Here is a 15,182-nt window from a genome sequence, read left to right as displayed (position 1 = left end):
CCCCCAGCCCCACTCCTGGGCCCCCCTAGGGACCCCCCAACCCCACTCCCGGGCCCCCCTAGGGACCACAGCCCCCCCCCAGCCCCACTCCCGGGCCCCACTAGGGCACACAGCCCCCCCCCCCCCCCCACTCCTGGGCCCCCCTAGGGCCCACAGCCCCCCCCAACCCCACTCCCCGGCCCCCGTAGGGCACACAGCCCCCCCCCCCCCCACTCCTGGGCCCCCCTAGGGCCCACAGCCCCCCCCAACCCCACTCCCCGGCCCCCGTAGGGCACACAGCCCCCCCCAGCCCCACTCCCTGGCCCCCCCCAGGGCCCCAGCCCCACTGCTGGGCCCCTCTAGGGCCCACAGCCCGCCCCCAGCCCCACTCCCCCGCCCCCCTAGAGCACAGAGCCCCCCCCAGCCCCGCTCCCTGGCCCCCCCCAGGGCCCCCAGCCCCACTCCTGGGCCCCCCTAGGGCCCACAGCCCCCCCAACCCCACTCCCCGGCCCCCGTAGGGCACACAGCCCCCCCCAGCCCCGCTCACTGGCCCCCCCAGGGCCCCCAGCCCCACTCCTCGGTCCCCCTAGGGCACACAGCCCCCTCCCAGCCCCACTCCCCGGCCCCCATAGGCACACAGCCCCCTCCCAGCCCCACTCCCCGGCCCCCCTAGGGCCCCCAGCCCCACTCCCCAGCCCCCCTAGGGCCCACAGCCCCCCCCAGCCCCGCTCCCTGACCCCCCCCCAGGGCCCCAGCCCCACTCCTGGCCCCCCTAGGGCCCACAGCCCCCCCCCAGCCCCACTCCCCAGCCCCCCTAGGGCACACAGCCCCCTCCAGCCCCACTCCCTGGCCCCCTCCAGGACCCCCAGCCCCACTCCCCAGCCCCCCTAGGGCACACAGTCCCCCCCAGGCTGCGGCACCGGGGTGGCGGGTGGGACCGAACCCGGCTCCTCGGCCCCGGCTCGGGTCGAATGTGGTCGCGGAGCTCAGTGTCTGCGTACCCAGGGAGCACCGAGGGGGTTCGCTGCCACGCGAAGTACGTGGCTGGTGGGGCCGGGACAGAGCGTGACCGTCCCTGGCTGGAAAAGGAGAAAGGGTTCGTTCTCTCTCCATCACCTCTTTAATATTTGGGTTTCACTTGCGGCAGCATCGTGCACGTTCAAGCTGGCCTACATTTTCTACAACCAGAACCTCCATGAGGAAGCCGGCTCCGTCTGCGAGCCCTTCTGCAAGAGGGCGCGGACCGCGGATGCCTACGCGTCTCCAGAGATACCCCCGGAAAGGGTAAGCGCTTGTCTGATGCTTCTGGCAGAAACGGGGCTGAACTGAACAGTCCGGTCCCGCTGCCGGGGGAGCAAAGGAGAGAATGGGACCAGCTTTTGCTCCCGGAACAATTCCCTGCTCCAAGGTCTTCCCTTCGCCCAGGCAGGGAAGGAGGCTGCGGTACGAGAGACGGGAGGCAGGGATTTTGCTCCCACAAGGCGCTGAAGCCGGTTCTCTGTGCTCTCCCCGCAGCTGCACAAATGCTTCAGGCTGCAGGTAGAAAGCTACCGCAAGCTGGGGCGGCTGGAGAGAGCCCTGGCGTGTGCGGCGGAGTGGCTGGCCGCGCTGCGGGGCCGGGTCGGGGAGCTGCTGGCAGAGCCCGTCTCCCTCTGGGTCAGAGTCAAAACGGATGCTGCCAAACGGGGGACCGAGGAGTTACGGTTACGGTAAGACCTGGAAGGCTGCCCGGTGCTTGGGGGGGGTGGATGTCTTGAGAACTGCGATTCCCAAACTGGTAAAATGAGGATGTTTCTCCCTGCGAGACGTGCCCGTCTCCACTGCGCTCTGCGCAGAGCTCCCCCCACCCCCCACAGCTCCCGTTTCCCCCAGGACCCTGAAGGAAGGTTTGGAGGGACACAGCCTGGACACGGAGACCTTGGTGACCGTTCTCTTTGCGGAGTTGAAGGCCTACAAGACCGTTCGAGCCGACACGGGCCAGGAACGCTACAACGTCCTCTGCGACTTGCTGGAGATCTGCTCGGAGGAGAGCGGTCGCCTGCATGAGCGAGCGATCGGCTTGACGGAGCTGGCCCAGGTCTTGTGCTACCACAGCTACGCCCAGCAGACGGACTGGTGGGTGGACGCCAGCGCGCCGGGATCACCTCCCTGTGTCCCCGAAAGTCCCCAAGGAGCATTTCAGGGTCCTCAGGAGGAGTTTTAAGGATCTGGAGTTGTTATTGCTCTGGCTGTTTGTTCTGTTTGGGGTCCTGGGGTGTATTTGTCCCTCCCCTTAAAATGCTTCAGGGGTTTTTGGGGGCAGAAGGCTGTTTCTAATCCCTCTCTCCGGCAGCTCCTCCCTGGACTGCGTCCATGAAGCCTTGCGGCTGCTTGACTTGGTGCCCAGGAGCGCCCAGAACCGGGACCGGCTCCTTGACGACCGGGCGCAGGCTCTGCTCTGGCTCTACATCTGCACCCTGGAGTCCAAGCTGGAGAAGGTAGGTGGGGGCGGCGGAGAGGGGCTGTGGGATGCCAAAACGTGTCCCGATCTGGAAACGCCATGGGGCTCCGTGCACGTATCGGGTGCCCTCCTCAGCCTTGCTGGCAACGCTCACCGGGGCCACCAGAAGCCACCCAGACCCCGCTGGAAACCCCGCGGCGTCTCTTAACGTGCATCGCCGCTGCCTTCTCCCTCGCTGCAGAGCATAGAGAGGGACCAGAGGGCCAAAGCTCAGGGGCTGAAGAACCTGGATGACTTTGAGCCCAATGACCTCAACTACGAAGGCAAGCTGCTGGAGGACAGGTTCCTGTACGACGGCATCTCCTTCAACCTGGCGACGGAGACGGGTGAGGACGCTGGCGGGGTTGGTCCCTTCGTGAAAAGGCTCTCTGGGAGCGCCTGGTTTTGGGTCAGGGTGTCTCAGACCCGTGGTGTGCCCTCAGCTCTGTCCAAAACCCTGGATGACGCCTTCGCCTTATGGAAGCAGCTCCTGGCGACGCGGGGCGTCCCGGCTGTGCGCAGCCTCGAGCAAACCGTAGCCTCCCTGCACCTCCTGGCAGCTCTTTACAAGCTGATGGCCAAGGTAACGCTGCTGGGGAGGTGGCCGGCGGGACGGTGGCCTCCCCAGGCACCCGTAGTCCCTCTGAGGTGGTCTCTGAGTGTAACCGTGGGGGTTTTCCTGCCCCCAGCCCTTGCAAGCCGTGGAGAGCTACCTCCTGGTCAGAGCCCTCTGCGGCGCACTCGGGGACAGCCTGGGCACGGCCGGCGCCCTGTGCCAGGTCACCAAGCTGCTCTTCCAGCTGGAATGTCCCGGCTACGCCCAGGTAAGTCTGGCAGGGAGGGAAGGGGCCGCGGGACGAGCTCGGTCGATCCCCGAGGATGCAGCCCTCACGCCGGTGTGGTGGTTTCCAGCTTTTCCTGGAGGAGACGGAGTCCTGCCTGCAGAAAGCCGACAGCAGTGACGATTCCTACCTGCTGCTGCAGCAAACCTGCCTCCTGCTCCGCAGCCAGCTGTGCTGCGTCAACCACCGGGTAAGGCTCCTAAAAACCCTTTTCTGCCCCAGAAGTAGTGTCAGCGAGCAAGAGGGGACTGCAGCAGCTCTGGCTCTATCCCAATACTCTCTTGCTCGAGACTTTGGGCATGGAGACACTCTGTGATTCTTTTTCTCCCTTTGCAGATTGAAGAGGGTCTCACGCTGTTGCTGGGGGTGCTCCAGAACCCGGCTTTGAAAAAAATCACGAAGGTCTGGTACCTGCTGCGAGCCCACGTCCTTCAGCTGGCGGCCGTCTACCTGAGCCTCACCCCTGCCCGCCTCTCGCCGGAGCTCCGGCAGCAGATCTTTGTGCAAGGTGAGTTAAAGTTGTTTAAAACCCTCCTGGTGAGCACCAGGCTGACAGGGGTCACGCGTGAAGCTCCCTGCAAACGTTTCACCTCTGGGTTTCTCCAAACCAGCCCGTTTGGGGTGAGGAGAGGGAATTTGGGGGGAGTCGCTCTGTGCTGGAGCTGGGGAGGGTCTTGGTTGGTGCCGATACCCACGACCGCCCTCACGCAGGGTGGAAGACACCCGAGACGGCTCTCACCGAAGCCCACAAGCTTTTCCGCAGCATCATCCTCCTGATGATGGGCAGCGACGTACTGGGCTGTCAGACAACAGCATCCGACGTCCAGTTTGTGGATTACGGTGAGCCCGGTTGCTTGTGCGGACCGAAAACCCAACTGCTCTTCTGGAAAGAGTCGGGCTCCTTGCCTGCCTCTCCGGGAGGAACAGCTCCGGTCACCTTCCCGTCCTTCCTCGCAGGGGACAACCTGCTGCTGAAGTGGCAAGTGCTGGCTGACACGCTGGCCTGCTCGGAGCGCCTGGTGGCTCTCCTCAGCAGGTTGGCGGTGGTGTGTAACGCCAAAGCCTTCTGCTTGGAGGCCGTCAAGCTGGCCACGAAACTGCAAACCATCCGGTGGTGAGTTGAGCGTGGAGAGCGGCGGCGGCACAGACTGGCCCTGAGCTTGGGGGATGCTTGGTTTGGGAATGAGCTGCCCTGCGGCCGCAGGGAGGGGACGCTGGTGGCTGTGTCCCTTGGTGGGGGACTGGCCCTGGTGGGAGGGTTTGACCCTTTCTTAGCTTGATCTGGAGCAAGCAGCTGCTCTGGGCTGTGTTATCCCAGCTTGCCAGGTCAGACGTGAGCTTGTTTCTCGCTGCCCACCTGCCTCCCCTCCCGCCTGGCCCTGGGGACGGAGCGACGGCCGTTGTGGGGGGGCTCTGAGGGCTGGTTTCCCCCCCCCCCAGGTGTGCTTCCTTCCTGGTGCTGAAGGCCCAGCTGGAGCTGCAGCAGAGCGAGCTGGAGCTGAGCCACTTCAACCTCCAGCAGGCTCTCTTCCTCCTGGAGTCCGACACCGGTGAGTCCCCTCTCCGGGCTTGGAGGAAGGGAATGGGGGAGGCTGAGGTGAACCCCAAGCCCGGGCAGTGCCAGGGACGACCCCTCTTTTGGGGTGGGGTGAAAGATTTGCTTGTGCAGATGCTGCTGGAGCAACCGATCCCTGTCACCCAGGAGGGTGCAGAGGTGGGGGGTGACTCCGAGCCTTGTTTTGGCTCATCGAGCGACTCCTCCAGCCGATAAAGGCGTAGCTGGGGAAAGCAGAAACCTTGAGTCCGGCTTCCCGCACCCCTCCTCGGGCTGGCTGCGGCGGGAGCTGGGGGAGGGCTGTGCAGGGAGGACACCGAAATAACCCTCCCCTCCGCCCGCAGAGTTTAAAGCCAGCGAGAAGCAGAAAGGCCGGACGAAGATCCTGCCCAGGAAGGGCAAATGCGAGGGCAAGAAGCCGCGGGACCCCACCTCTGAGCCCCCCGGGGAAGAGGAGGGTTTCCTGAAGGGCCCTGAGCTGGAATTTGTGGCCACAGTGAGCGGGCGGGAGAAGGCGGATGCTCTCACTGCCTCACCAGAGCTGAAGCCAGAGAGGAGGAAGAGATTGGCCTTCCTCACCCACCCGGCAGCCTGCTCGTGCTGCCTCTGCTCCGACCTGACCCTCTCGGCTCTCTGCCTGCGCTGGCTCCTCTCCTGCGCCCAGGGCGAGCTGGCAGCGGGCAGCGCGGCCGAGGGGCTGGGTCTGATCCGTGCCGTGCTGCCGCGCTGCGCCGCCGTGGCCACCCGCTTTGCCGCCGCGCTGCGAGACAAGCTGTGGGGCTGCTCCGTCGGCCAGGACCTGCCTGCACTGGAGCTGCTGGATGATTTGGTGGCCACTGGCTACGCCACGTTGGCCCTCCAGAGCCTGGCCAGCCCCCGGTCGGCGGAGGAGCTGCAGGAGGAGCTGGAGACGGGGTTGACCTTCCTAGCGTCCTGCAGACCCCACCTGCCCAGCCTGGAGGTCTCCAGGGCCAGCCTGCTGCTCACCAAAGCCATGGTTGCCATTTGCCACCAGGCCTCCAAGCACGGTGACTCCGTGGATGGCGTCTTTGCCGGTTCTTGGACCTGCCAGCTGCCCATGCTGGCCCCGGCGGAGCCCGAAGTGGCAACCGTGCCCCGGACCCTCAAGACGGACAAGGCTCAACCCCAACGGCGCAAAACCAAGACGGTGTCGGCCCCCGCCGTGCCCAAGCCCAGAGCGAAGAAGAGCCAGAGAGCGAAGCCCCTGGCTGCGCCGAACGCCGACATCTTTGCTCTGGGTGACTCGGACAGCGAGGTGCCCCCCATCGTCATCCGACCGGTGACGGTGCCCTGCACCCCGCACCAGAAAACCTGTCCCCCCGCCAAGGCGCGCGCAGCCCCCGGCCCCAGGACTCCCTTCACCATCTTCAGCGAATCCTCCCCGCCGGCCGGCAAATCCCGGCTCCTGCGAGCGCCCAAAGCCTTGGGGAGGGTCAAGTCTCGCCTAAAGGTGAGTGGGGAGGGGGGCGAGGGGCAGCCCGGCGCGCCTGGTGCCAGCCCCGACGCCCCCCCCCCTCCCCGTCCCTCCGCTTTAGGTGACGTTCAGCGATGACAGTGACATGGAGGATCCCGAAGCGGGGCTGGCCCCTGCAGCTACCCGCAAGATATCCTGCACCCGGAAAGCTCTGCCCCCCAAATCCACGGGGTCCCCGGCGAGCTCGCTGGGGCTCAGAGGGCAGAGCAGCGCTGCTCGGCCCCGGAGAGGGCGGCCGCCGGGCGCCTGCCGAGCCGGGGCTGCGGAGAAGAAGAGGGAACGGGCGACCCGCAAGGCTCCTGGCAAGAAAGCGGAGGAAGAGCGGGAGCTTCTGAGGGCTATTGAGGAAGAGGAGAAAGTGGAGGAAGAGCTTGAGATCAGCTTCGAGGTCTTGCAGGTCTCCGAGGAAGAGGAGGGAGCCCTAGGTGAGCTGGGTTACCCCAGGGATTACGGGGGGGGGGGGGGGGGGTCTTGCCTTCGTGCACCCCTAAGCAGCTCCCGCAGGCAGGAGACGGCTGCCTCGGCGCAGGCAGGAGGGCGCAGACGGGGAGCACGAGGTCCTGCAGCCAGAGGCCGGTGAGGACGTCCCGACAGCGCAGCGGCCGGGCAGCGGGGACCCCCTGCGAGGTCCCCTCTCCTCCGCCCTGCCCACGGCTGGCGGTGAGCACCCGGCACGGTGTGGGTGGGGAGGTTTTGGCGCTGGGGAGCTGTGGGGGGGGGGGGGAGGAGGAAAGCCACAGCTGAGCCTGTGGGTGAAGTCGGTGGTACCTCTGCAAAAACATATTTAAAATGGGTGAAAAGCACGGTACGGGCAGAGGGCGAAACAGCTGAGGAGGAGGGGGGGCTGCTCCCTGGCGCTGGGGGAAGGAGTTTTTAATTTTTGTCTGTGTTTTATAGAATCACAGAACGGTTTGGGTGGGAAGGGACCTTTAAAGCTCATCCAGTCCAACCCCTGCCACGGGCAGGGACATCCCCAACCAGAGCAGGGTGCCCAGAGCCCCGTCCAACCTGACCTTGGATGTTCCCAGGGATGGGGCATCCACCACCTCTCTGGGCGACCTGTGCCAGGCTCTCACCACCCTCAGGGTAAAACGTTTCTTCCTTAGATCTGGTCTAAATCTCCCCTCTTTTAGTTTAAAACCATTCCCCCTCGTCCTGTCGCTGCAAGCCCTGCTAAAAAGTCTCTCCCCACCTTTCTTATGAGCCCCCTTTAAGCACTGAAAGGCTGCAATCAGGTCTCCCCGGAGCCTTCTCTTCTCCAGGCTGAACAACCCCAGCTCTCAGCCTGTCCTCACAGCAGAGCTGTTCCATCCCCCTGATCGTTTTCGTGGCCTCTGGCCCCGCTCCCACAGGTCCCTGTCTGTCCTGTGCTGGGGACCCCCGAGCTGGACGCAGCCCTGCAGGGGGGTCTCACCAGAGCGGAGCAGAGGGGCAGGATCCCCTCCCTCGACCCCCTGGCCACGCTGCTGGTGATGCAGCCCAGGATGGGGTTGGCCTCTGGGCTGTGAGCGCACATTGCCGGCTCGTGTCCAGCTTTTCCTCCACCAGTGCCCCCAGTCCTTCTCGGCAGGGCTGCTCTCCACCCCTCCATTCCCCAGCCTGTGCTGATACCAGGGGCTGCCCCGACCCAGGCGCAGGACCCTGCACCTGGCCTGGTTGAACCTCATGAGGTTCACACGCTCCCACTTCTCCAGCTTGTCCAGGTCCCTCTGGATGGCATCCCGTCCCCCAGGCGTGTCGACCGCACCACGCAGCTTGGTGTCACCTGCAAACGTGCTGAGGGTGCACTCGATCCCACTGTCTGTGTCATTGATGACGATATTGAACAGCACTGGTCCCAATACGGACCTCTGAGGGACACCAGTTGTCACCGATCTCCATCTGGACATTGAGCCCTTGACCACCACCCTCTGGGTGCAACCATTCAACCAATTCCTCACCCACCGGACAGTCCACCCATCAGATCCATACCTTCCAGTTTAGAGAGAAGGATGTTGTGGGGGACCATGTCAAAGGCCTTACAGAGGTCTAGATAGACATCTGTAGCTCTTCCCATGTCCACCGATGTAGTCACTCCATCACAGAAGGCCACTGGGTTGGTCAGGCAGGACTTGCCCTGGTGAAGCCATGCTGGCTGGCTGGCATCACCTCCCTGTCCTCCATGTGCCTCAGCACAGCTTCCAGGAGGATCTGCTCCGTGATCTTCCCAGGCGCAGAGGTGAGGCTGAGAGGTCGGTGGTTCCCGGGGTCCTCCTTTCCACCCTTTTTAAAAATGAGTGCGGTGTTTCCCCTTTTCCAGTCACCGGGGACTTCACCTGACTGCCACGACTTCTCAAATATCGTGGAGAGTGGCTTGGCCACTACATCAGCCAATTCCCTCAGGACTTGGGGATGCATCTCGTCAGGTCCCACAGACTTCTGTCTGTTCAGGTTCCTCAGGTGGTCCTGAACCTGGTCTTCTCTTACGGTGGGAGGGACTTTGCTCCCCCAGTCCTTGCCTTGCGGTCCGTCCACTCGAGAGGTGTGGGAAGAGAGGTTGTCAATGAAGACTGAGGTGAAAAACTTGAGTACCTCAGCCTTCTCCTCGTCCGTTCTTACCAGTTTGCCAGTCGTGTTCATCGGGGTGGGGTGCGCTTTCTGTCACCTTCCTTTTCTGGCTGACGTACCTGTAGAAGCCCTTCTTACTATTCTTTGTGTCCAAGTTCAGCTCCATCCTGACCCCATCCCTACACAACCGGGCAGCATCCCTGTGCTCTTCCCAGGATCCCTGTCCCTGCTTCCACTGCCTGTGCCTTTCCTTCTTGCTCTGTAGCTTGACCAGCAGATCTTGACTCATCCACGCTGGTCTCTTGCCTTCCTTTCCTGATTTCTTACACCTGGGGATCGAGAGCTCTTGCGCTCTATGGAAAGCGTCCTTAAAGGTCTGCCAGCTCTGTGCCGCTCCCTTGTCCCTGAGGGCAGTTTCCCAGAGGGTCCTGTTGACCAACTCCTTGAAGAGCTGGCAGTTCGCTTTCCTAAAATTCAGGGTCCTGCCTTTACTCTTCGCTTGTCCCGTATCCCTCAGGACTGCGAACTCCGCCAGTGCCTGATCACTGCAGCCCCACCTTGATGTCGCCCACCTTGATGTCGCCCACCTTGATGTCGCCCACCTTGATGTCACCCACCAACTCACTTGCGTTGGTGACCATCGGGTCCAGTATCGCATCCCCTCTGGTAGGGCTGTCTGTTACCTGGCTTAAGAAGTTCTCCTCCATGTGCTCCAGGAGTCTCCTGGATCGCCCACAGCTACTTTTCCAGCAGACATTGGGGTGGTTTGAAGTCCCCCAGCAGGACGAGAGCCTGCGAGCACGATGCCTCCTGGAGCTGGAGTAAGAAACCTTCATCAATAGCTTCCCCTTGACTGGGTGGCCTGTAGTGGACACCAATCTCGAGGTTCCCTTTGTGGCCTCGGTCTCTAATTCGTACCCATAAGCTTCCAACCTGCTCGTGGCTATTCTTCAGCTCTTCACGCTCTATCCATTTCTTGACGTAGAGGGCAACCCCTCCGCCCCTCCTTCCTCGCCTGTCCCTTCTGAACAGCCGGTAGCCGTCGATAGCCGCGCTCCGGTCATGGTATTCATCCCACCAAGTTTCAGTAATGGCAACCAGGTTTTAGCTTTCTAGCAGCGCGGTGGCTTCCAACTCCTCCTGTTTGTTGCCCACGTCGCGTGTTGGCCATGTCACCTTCTTAGAGGAACACCCCTCAATTCCTTTGAGGTATTTCCCTGTTGTTTCCCTCTCGGCTCCTGTTACCTCAGGAGCCCCTGGCTCATCTCCGTAAGACTTCAGGTGTGCTCCAGTGTACCCAGCATGTCCAGAGCAACAGGCTGAGGGTCCTCTAACCTCGGCGTGTCGTCCCACAGCTTGTCACGGGCAGGGCTGACGTTCTCCTCCTCCTCCTTCAAGCCTAGTTTAAAGCTCTGTCAATGAGCCCCGCTACTTTGGGAACAAAGACCCTCTTCCCACTTTGAGAGGGGTGAATCCCATCCGACACCATCAGGCCTGGTGCCGTGCAGGCCATCCCATTACTGAAAAACCCAAAATTGTGGTGGTGACACCAGCCGTGGATCCAAATTGTGGTGGTGACACCAGCCGTGGATCCAAACTGTGGTGGTGACACCAGCCGTGGATCCAAACTGTGGTGGTGACACCAGCCGTGGATCCAAACTGTGGTGGTGACACCAGCCGTGGATCCAAACTGTGGTGGTGACACCAGCCGTGGATCCAAACTGTGGTGGTGACACCAGCCGTGGATCCAAATTGTGGTGGTGACACCAGCCGTGGATCCAAATTGTGGTGGTGACACCAGCCGTGGATCCAAATTGTGGTGGTGACACCAGCCGTGGATCCAAACTGTGGTGGTGACACCAGCCGTGGATCCAAATTGTGGTGGTGACACCAGCCGTGGAGCCATGTATTAATAGACTGGGTCCATCTCTTTCTTCCAATGTTGTTACCCACAACTGGAAGGAGAGAGGAAAAAAAATAACCTGTGCTCCAGGTTCCCTCACCCACCTCCCTGATGGTCCTTAACCTTTCTACGGCCTCCTGTGGCTCTGCCGCCAGGCTGAGCAGATCATCCGCTGGGTCCCACCTCACACAGCTCTTCTCACCACTGCCACCCCTTACCAGGGAAAGGCCCCGCAGCCCCCGGCCTGGGTGGCTGCGTGTTTTTTGTGGGAGCTCTGTCTGGGTTGCCACATCCATTCTGCGAGTGTAGAGGACACTGCTTTCTGCCCAAATTTATTTTAATTGGTAACAAGTTGATTTTCCCCAAATTGGGTTTGTTCTGGCTGGGCTGGTAACTGGTGAGCAACCTCCTTGTCTTTGTCTTGACCCGGGGTGGGGGGGTTTGTCCTATTTCTTCACCATTTCCCGTGGAGGGAGAGTGGGTGAGCGGCTGGGTGGGCGACAGGCTGCTGTCCAAGGGTAACATGGGGTTGCTCTGTTGAGCCTCCAGCGTGTGGGATGCTGGTCTTGGACTGGGAGCTGGTGGCCGTGCTGGGGACGCCACGTCTGTCCCCTCTGCTCGGAGCCTTGCCCGAGGGCTCGGCGGCTGATCCTGCCCCGGGGTTTTGCTGCTTTGTCCCTTCCAGGTGTCTCCTCGCTGGACGCAGTCCTCAAGCTCCTGAAAGACGCTTTCAACGCCATCAGCCACTGCCCTCCCGGTGTGCTCTACAGCCAGCTCTGCCAGCTCCTGGCTCTGTCCTTGGGCAACCAGGACCCCCTCTCCACCGCGTACCTGCTCTCCGAGTCGGTCTCCGTCACCACTCGCCATCAGCTGCTCAGCGTCATCCACAGGAAGATTCAGTGAGTCCCTCAGTCTCCCCCGCCTTCATCCCCAGAGCATCATGGAGGAAGGGGCTCATCCAACACCACCAGAGCTCCAGCAAAGGTGATTTTGGGGTGGTTCTTTCCCCCCCCCCCCCCACCCTGACTGCTTTTCCCTCCGCAGCAAAGAAAAGAAGTCGGCGGGGGACGTGGCCGAGCGGCTCCGAGGGCTCTCCTTGCAGGAGGGGAGCGCTGCCCAGCGCAGCCACCACCTCGCCGAGCTGGAGAGACTCTTCATGTTCAGCTCCACGGGGCTGGGGTCTGAGGTGCGGGACGGCTTCGGGACGCAGCTGCAGCAGATCCCCAGCGGTAAGGGCTGATGTGAGCAGCGGAACCAGGCAACTCATCATCCAGAAGGGTGCTGAGTGACGCGTGGGTGACTTTTGGGGCTGTCCTTAAGGTCCGGGTGTTGATTTTTTTCAGGGGTGACGGTTTGCGTGTTGATCCTCGCCAGCATCCAGCCTGGCTCCGGAGGGGACACGCTGCTGCTGACACGGCTGGAGAAGGACACCGCTCCCGTGACCATCCGCATCCCCGTCGCTCCCGACAAGGTGAGCGCGGGGATGGGAGAAGGGAGGGGGGGGGGCAGCCCAGCCACGCTCGGGGCTCGGATCACGGCTCCCTTCCCTCCCCCAGGCCCCGCTGCGTTCGGTGCTGAGCGACTTCGACGCCATCCAGAAGGAGCAGAAGGAAACCAACAGCTGCACGGACAAGCAAGACTGGTGGCTGCGCCGCTCCGAGCTGGACCGCAGGATGAAGGTGGGGGGGAAAAACACCCTGCGCCTCGACGTGGGGCGTATTTTGGAGAGGATTGGGGGGGGTCCGGACCCCTCCGGTGACTCTCTGACCTCTTGCAGAGCCTCATCGAGACCCTGGAGACGCAGGTGCTGGGCTGCTGGAGGGGTGCCCTGATCCCCACCGACCCCCAGCCCGGTTTGGCAGAGGAAGCCGCCCACTTGCACCCCCGGCTCCGCCGGTGCGGCTGGAGGGACTCGGATCCCACCCTGCTCAAGGTGCCCGGGCTGGGGCAGGATTTTGGGGAGCTGAACCCCTGCTTTGCTGCCGCTCACCCCCAGGATGCTGCCTGGGGGGTGCTGGGTGGTACCCAGGGGTGCAGGATGCTGCCTGGGGGTGCTGGGTGGTACCCAGGGGTGCAGGATGCTGCTTGGGGGTGCAGGATGCTGCTGAGGGATGCCGGGTGGTGCCCAGGGGTGCTGGTGGTGCCCAGGGGTGCAGGATGCTGCTGAGCGGTGCTGGGTGGTGCCCAGGGGTTCAGGATGCTGCTGAGGGATGCCGGGTGGTACCCAGGGGTGCTGGGTGGTACCCAGGGGTGCAGGATGCTGCTTGGGGGTGCAGGATGCTGCTGAGGGATGCTGGGTGGAACCCAGGGGTGCAGGATGCTGCCCAGGGGTGCTGGGTGGTACCAGGGGCGCAGGATGCTGCTGAGGGGTGCTGGGGGGTACCCAGGGATGCCAGGTGGTACCCAGGGGTGCAGGATGCTGCTGAGGGATGCTGGGTGTGCCCAGGGGTGCCGGGTGGTACCCAGGGTGCAGGATGCTGCCCGGGGGTGCAGGATTTTGGGGAGCTGAACCCCTGCTTTGCCGCCGCTCACCCCTTCCTCCTCCCCGCAGGTGGTGCTGAACGCCGGCTCCCCTCCTCGCCCCCTGCGACGTGCAAGCCCTGGCCTTCGGCCTCTGCCCGGCGCAGCCCGCGAGGCTCAGCTCCTCTTGCAGCAGGCGGTGGAGAAGCGGGGAGCCTGCGCCAAGCAGCCCGGCGGCTCCCTCGTCCTGGTGCTGGATAAGGTGAGGCCCCTGCTCCCGCTTCGTCCCCCCCCCCCGGCTCCGCTGCCTCCCTCCCGCTCACACCTTCCTCCTCCTCCTCCTCCCTCCAGCACCTGCAGAAGCTGCCCTGGGAGAGCATGGGGTGCCTGCGGGCCGTGCCCGTCACCAGGCTCCCTTCCCTGCGCTTCCTGCTCAGCTACTCCCTGGCGCAGAAGGTGAGAGGATGGGGGGACCCCCGCGTACCCCAGCCCCAGGGTTTGGGGGAGCCCACCCCCCCGCCCCCAAACCTGGCGCTGGGCCGGGACCCACGCGTCTCCCCCCTGCCCCTGCAGCAGCGGGCAGGCTCGGTGCTGCGCCGCGGCGTCAACCCCAGCAGCACCTTCTACGTCCTCAACCCGCACAGCAACCTCCTGGGCACCGAGGAGCGGTTTCGGGGCTGGTTCGAGAGGTGGGTGGGGATCTGGGGGGGGGGCTGCGGGGTTGGGGGGGTGGTTTGTGCCCCCCACTCCTTCTCACCGGCTCCCCCGCAGCGAGCCCGGCTGGAGGGGGGTGACAGGAGCCGTCCCGAGCCCGGCGCAGATGCAGGCAGCGCTCCTGGAGCACGACCTCTACATGTGAGCATGGCGGGGGGCTGCGTGGGGACCCCCAAGGGGGGCAGGAGGGCAGCCGGGGCTCACCCTGGGCGGGGGGGGCTGCTTCTCCCCGTAGCTACGCGGGACACGGAGCGGGCGCCCGCTTGCTGGACGGACAGACCATCGCCCGGCTGGACTGCCGCGCCGTCGCCCTGCTCTTCGGCTGCAGCAGCGCCGCGCTCGCCGTCCGCGGCAGCCTGGAGGGGTTCCGGCATCGTCCTCAAGTACATCATGGCCGGCTGGTGCGTGGCTGGGGGGGCTGGGGGGGTTTGGGGGTGGGCGCGGGTCTAACGCCCTCCTCCCTTCCAGCCCCCTCGTCCTGGGGAACCTGTGGGACGTGACGGACCGGGACATCGACCGCTACGCCCAGGCGCTGCTGCGGGGCTGGCTGGGGGGGGGCTCGGGCGCCCGCTCCTGCCCCACGTCGCCCAGGCGCGCCAAGCCCCCAGGCTCAAGCACCTCATCGGGGCGGCCCCGTTGCCTACGGGCTGCCCGTCTGCCTGCAGTGAGGGCGGGGGGGCCCGGCCCCGCGGGGGGCGACTTCGTTTAACAAAAGTGTTTTTATTTGCGCCTCGCGTGACAATAAAGCTGCTGCCTTTGCTCCTGTCCCCCCCCCCCCGGGTCCCTCCTGTCCCCTCCCCCTTGTGACCCTCCTGTCCCCCTCCTGTCCCCCCCCCGTCTCCCTCCTGTCTCCCTCCCTGTCCCCCCCCCGTCCCCCCCCCGTCCCCCCCCGTCCCCCCCCCCGTCCCCCCCCCGTCCCCCCCCCGTCCCCCCCCCCCCCGTCCCCCCCCCGTCCCCCTCTACCCCCCGTCTCCCTCCGTCCCCCCCCCCGTCTCCCTCCTGTCCCCCCCCGTCTCCCTCCTGTCCCCCCCCGACCCTCCTGTCCCCCCGTTTCCCTCCTGTCCCCCCGCCCCCGTCTCCCTCCTGTCCCCCCCCCCCCCAGTCTCCCTCCTGTCCCCCCTCCCCCCTCCCCCCTCCCTATTTGGCCTCTGTCCCAAGACTGACCCCCGGGAAGGCCCCTGCCCTCCTCCTGTGGTGCTGGAGGAGGA

General features: G+C 64.4%; 1 protein-coding gene across 1 annotated transcript; it reads left to right on the top strand.

Annotated features, from left to right (window-relative positions):
* Nucleotides 1-950: 950 nt before the first annotated feature.
* Nucleotides 951-14,740, top strand: ESPL1 (extra spindle pole bodies like 1, separase). Its single transcript, XM_075133619.1, is given in 32 exon segments — nucleotides 951-1,026; nucleotides 1,127-1,263; nucleotides 1,495-1,688; nucleotides 1,852-2,094; nucleotides 2,312-2,456; nucleotides 2,661-2,805; nucleotides 2,902-3,041; nucleotides 3,148-3,282; nucleotides 3,371-3,490; nucleotides 3,637-3,808; nucleotides 4,012-4,140; nucleotides 4,258-4,414; nucleotides 4,741-4,850; nucleotides 5,200-6,326; nucleotides 6,412-6,775; nucleotides 6,855-7,010; nucleotides 11,486-11,699; nucleotides 11,845-12,029; nucleotides 12,144-12,271; nucleotides 12,357-12,479; nucleotides 12,578-12,733; nucleotides 13,352-13,366; nucleotides 13,368-13,428; nucleotides 13,431-13,522; nucleotides 13,612-13,716; nucleotides 13,834-13,949; nucleotides 14,032-14,115; nucleotides 14,210-14,336; nucleotides 14,338-14,375; nucleotides 14,443-14,537; nucleotides 14,540-14,611; nucleotides 14,614-14,740. Coding segments are annotated over 32 exon segments (5,190 nt in total). The 3' UTR covers nucleotides 14,643-14,740.
* Nucleotides 14,741-15,182: the final 442 nt, after the last annotated feature.

The sequence above is a fragment of the Calonectris borealis genome, chromosome 30, assembly GCF_964195595.1.
Source record: "Calonectris borealis chromosome 30, bCalBor7.hap1.2, whole genome shotgun sequence".
Lineage (NCBI taxonomy): Eukaryota > Metazoa > Chordata > Aves > Procellariiformes > Procellariidae > Calonectris > Calonectris borealis.
Note: the sequence above shows the minus strand (reverse complement) of the source record. Positions and strands in the feature narration are given on the sequence as shown.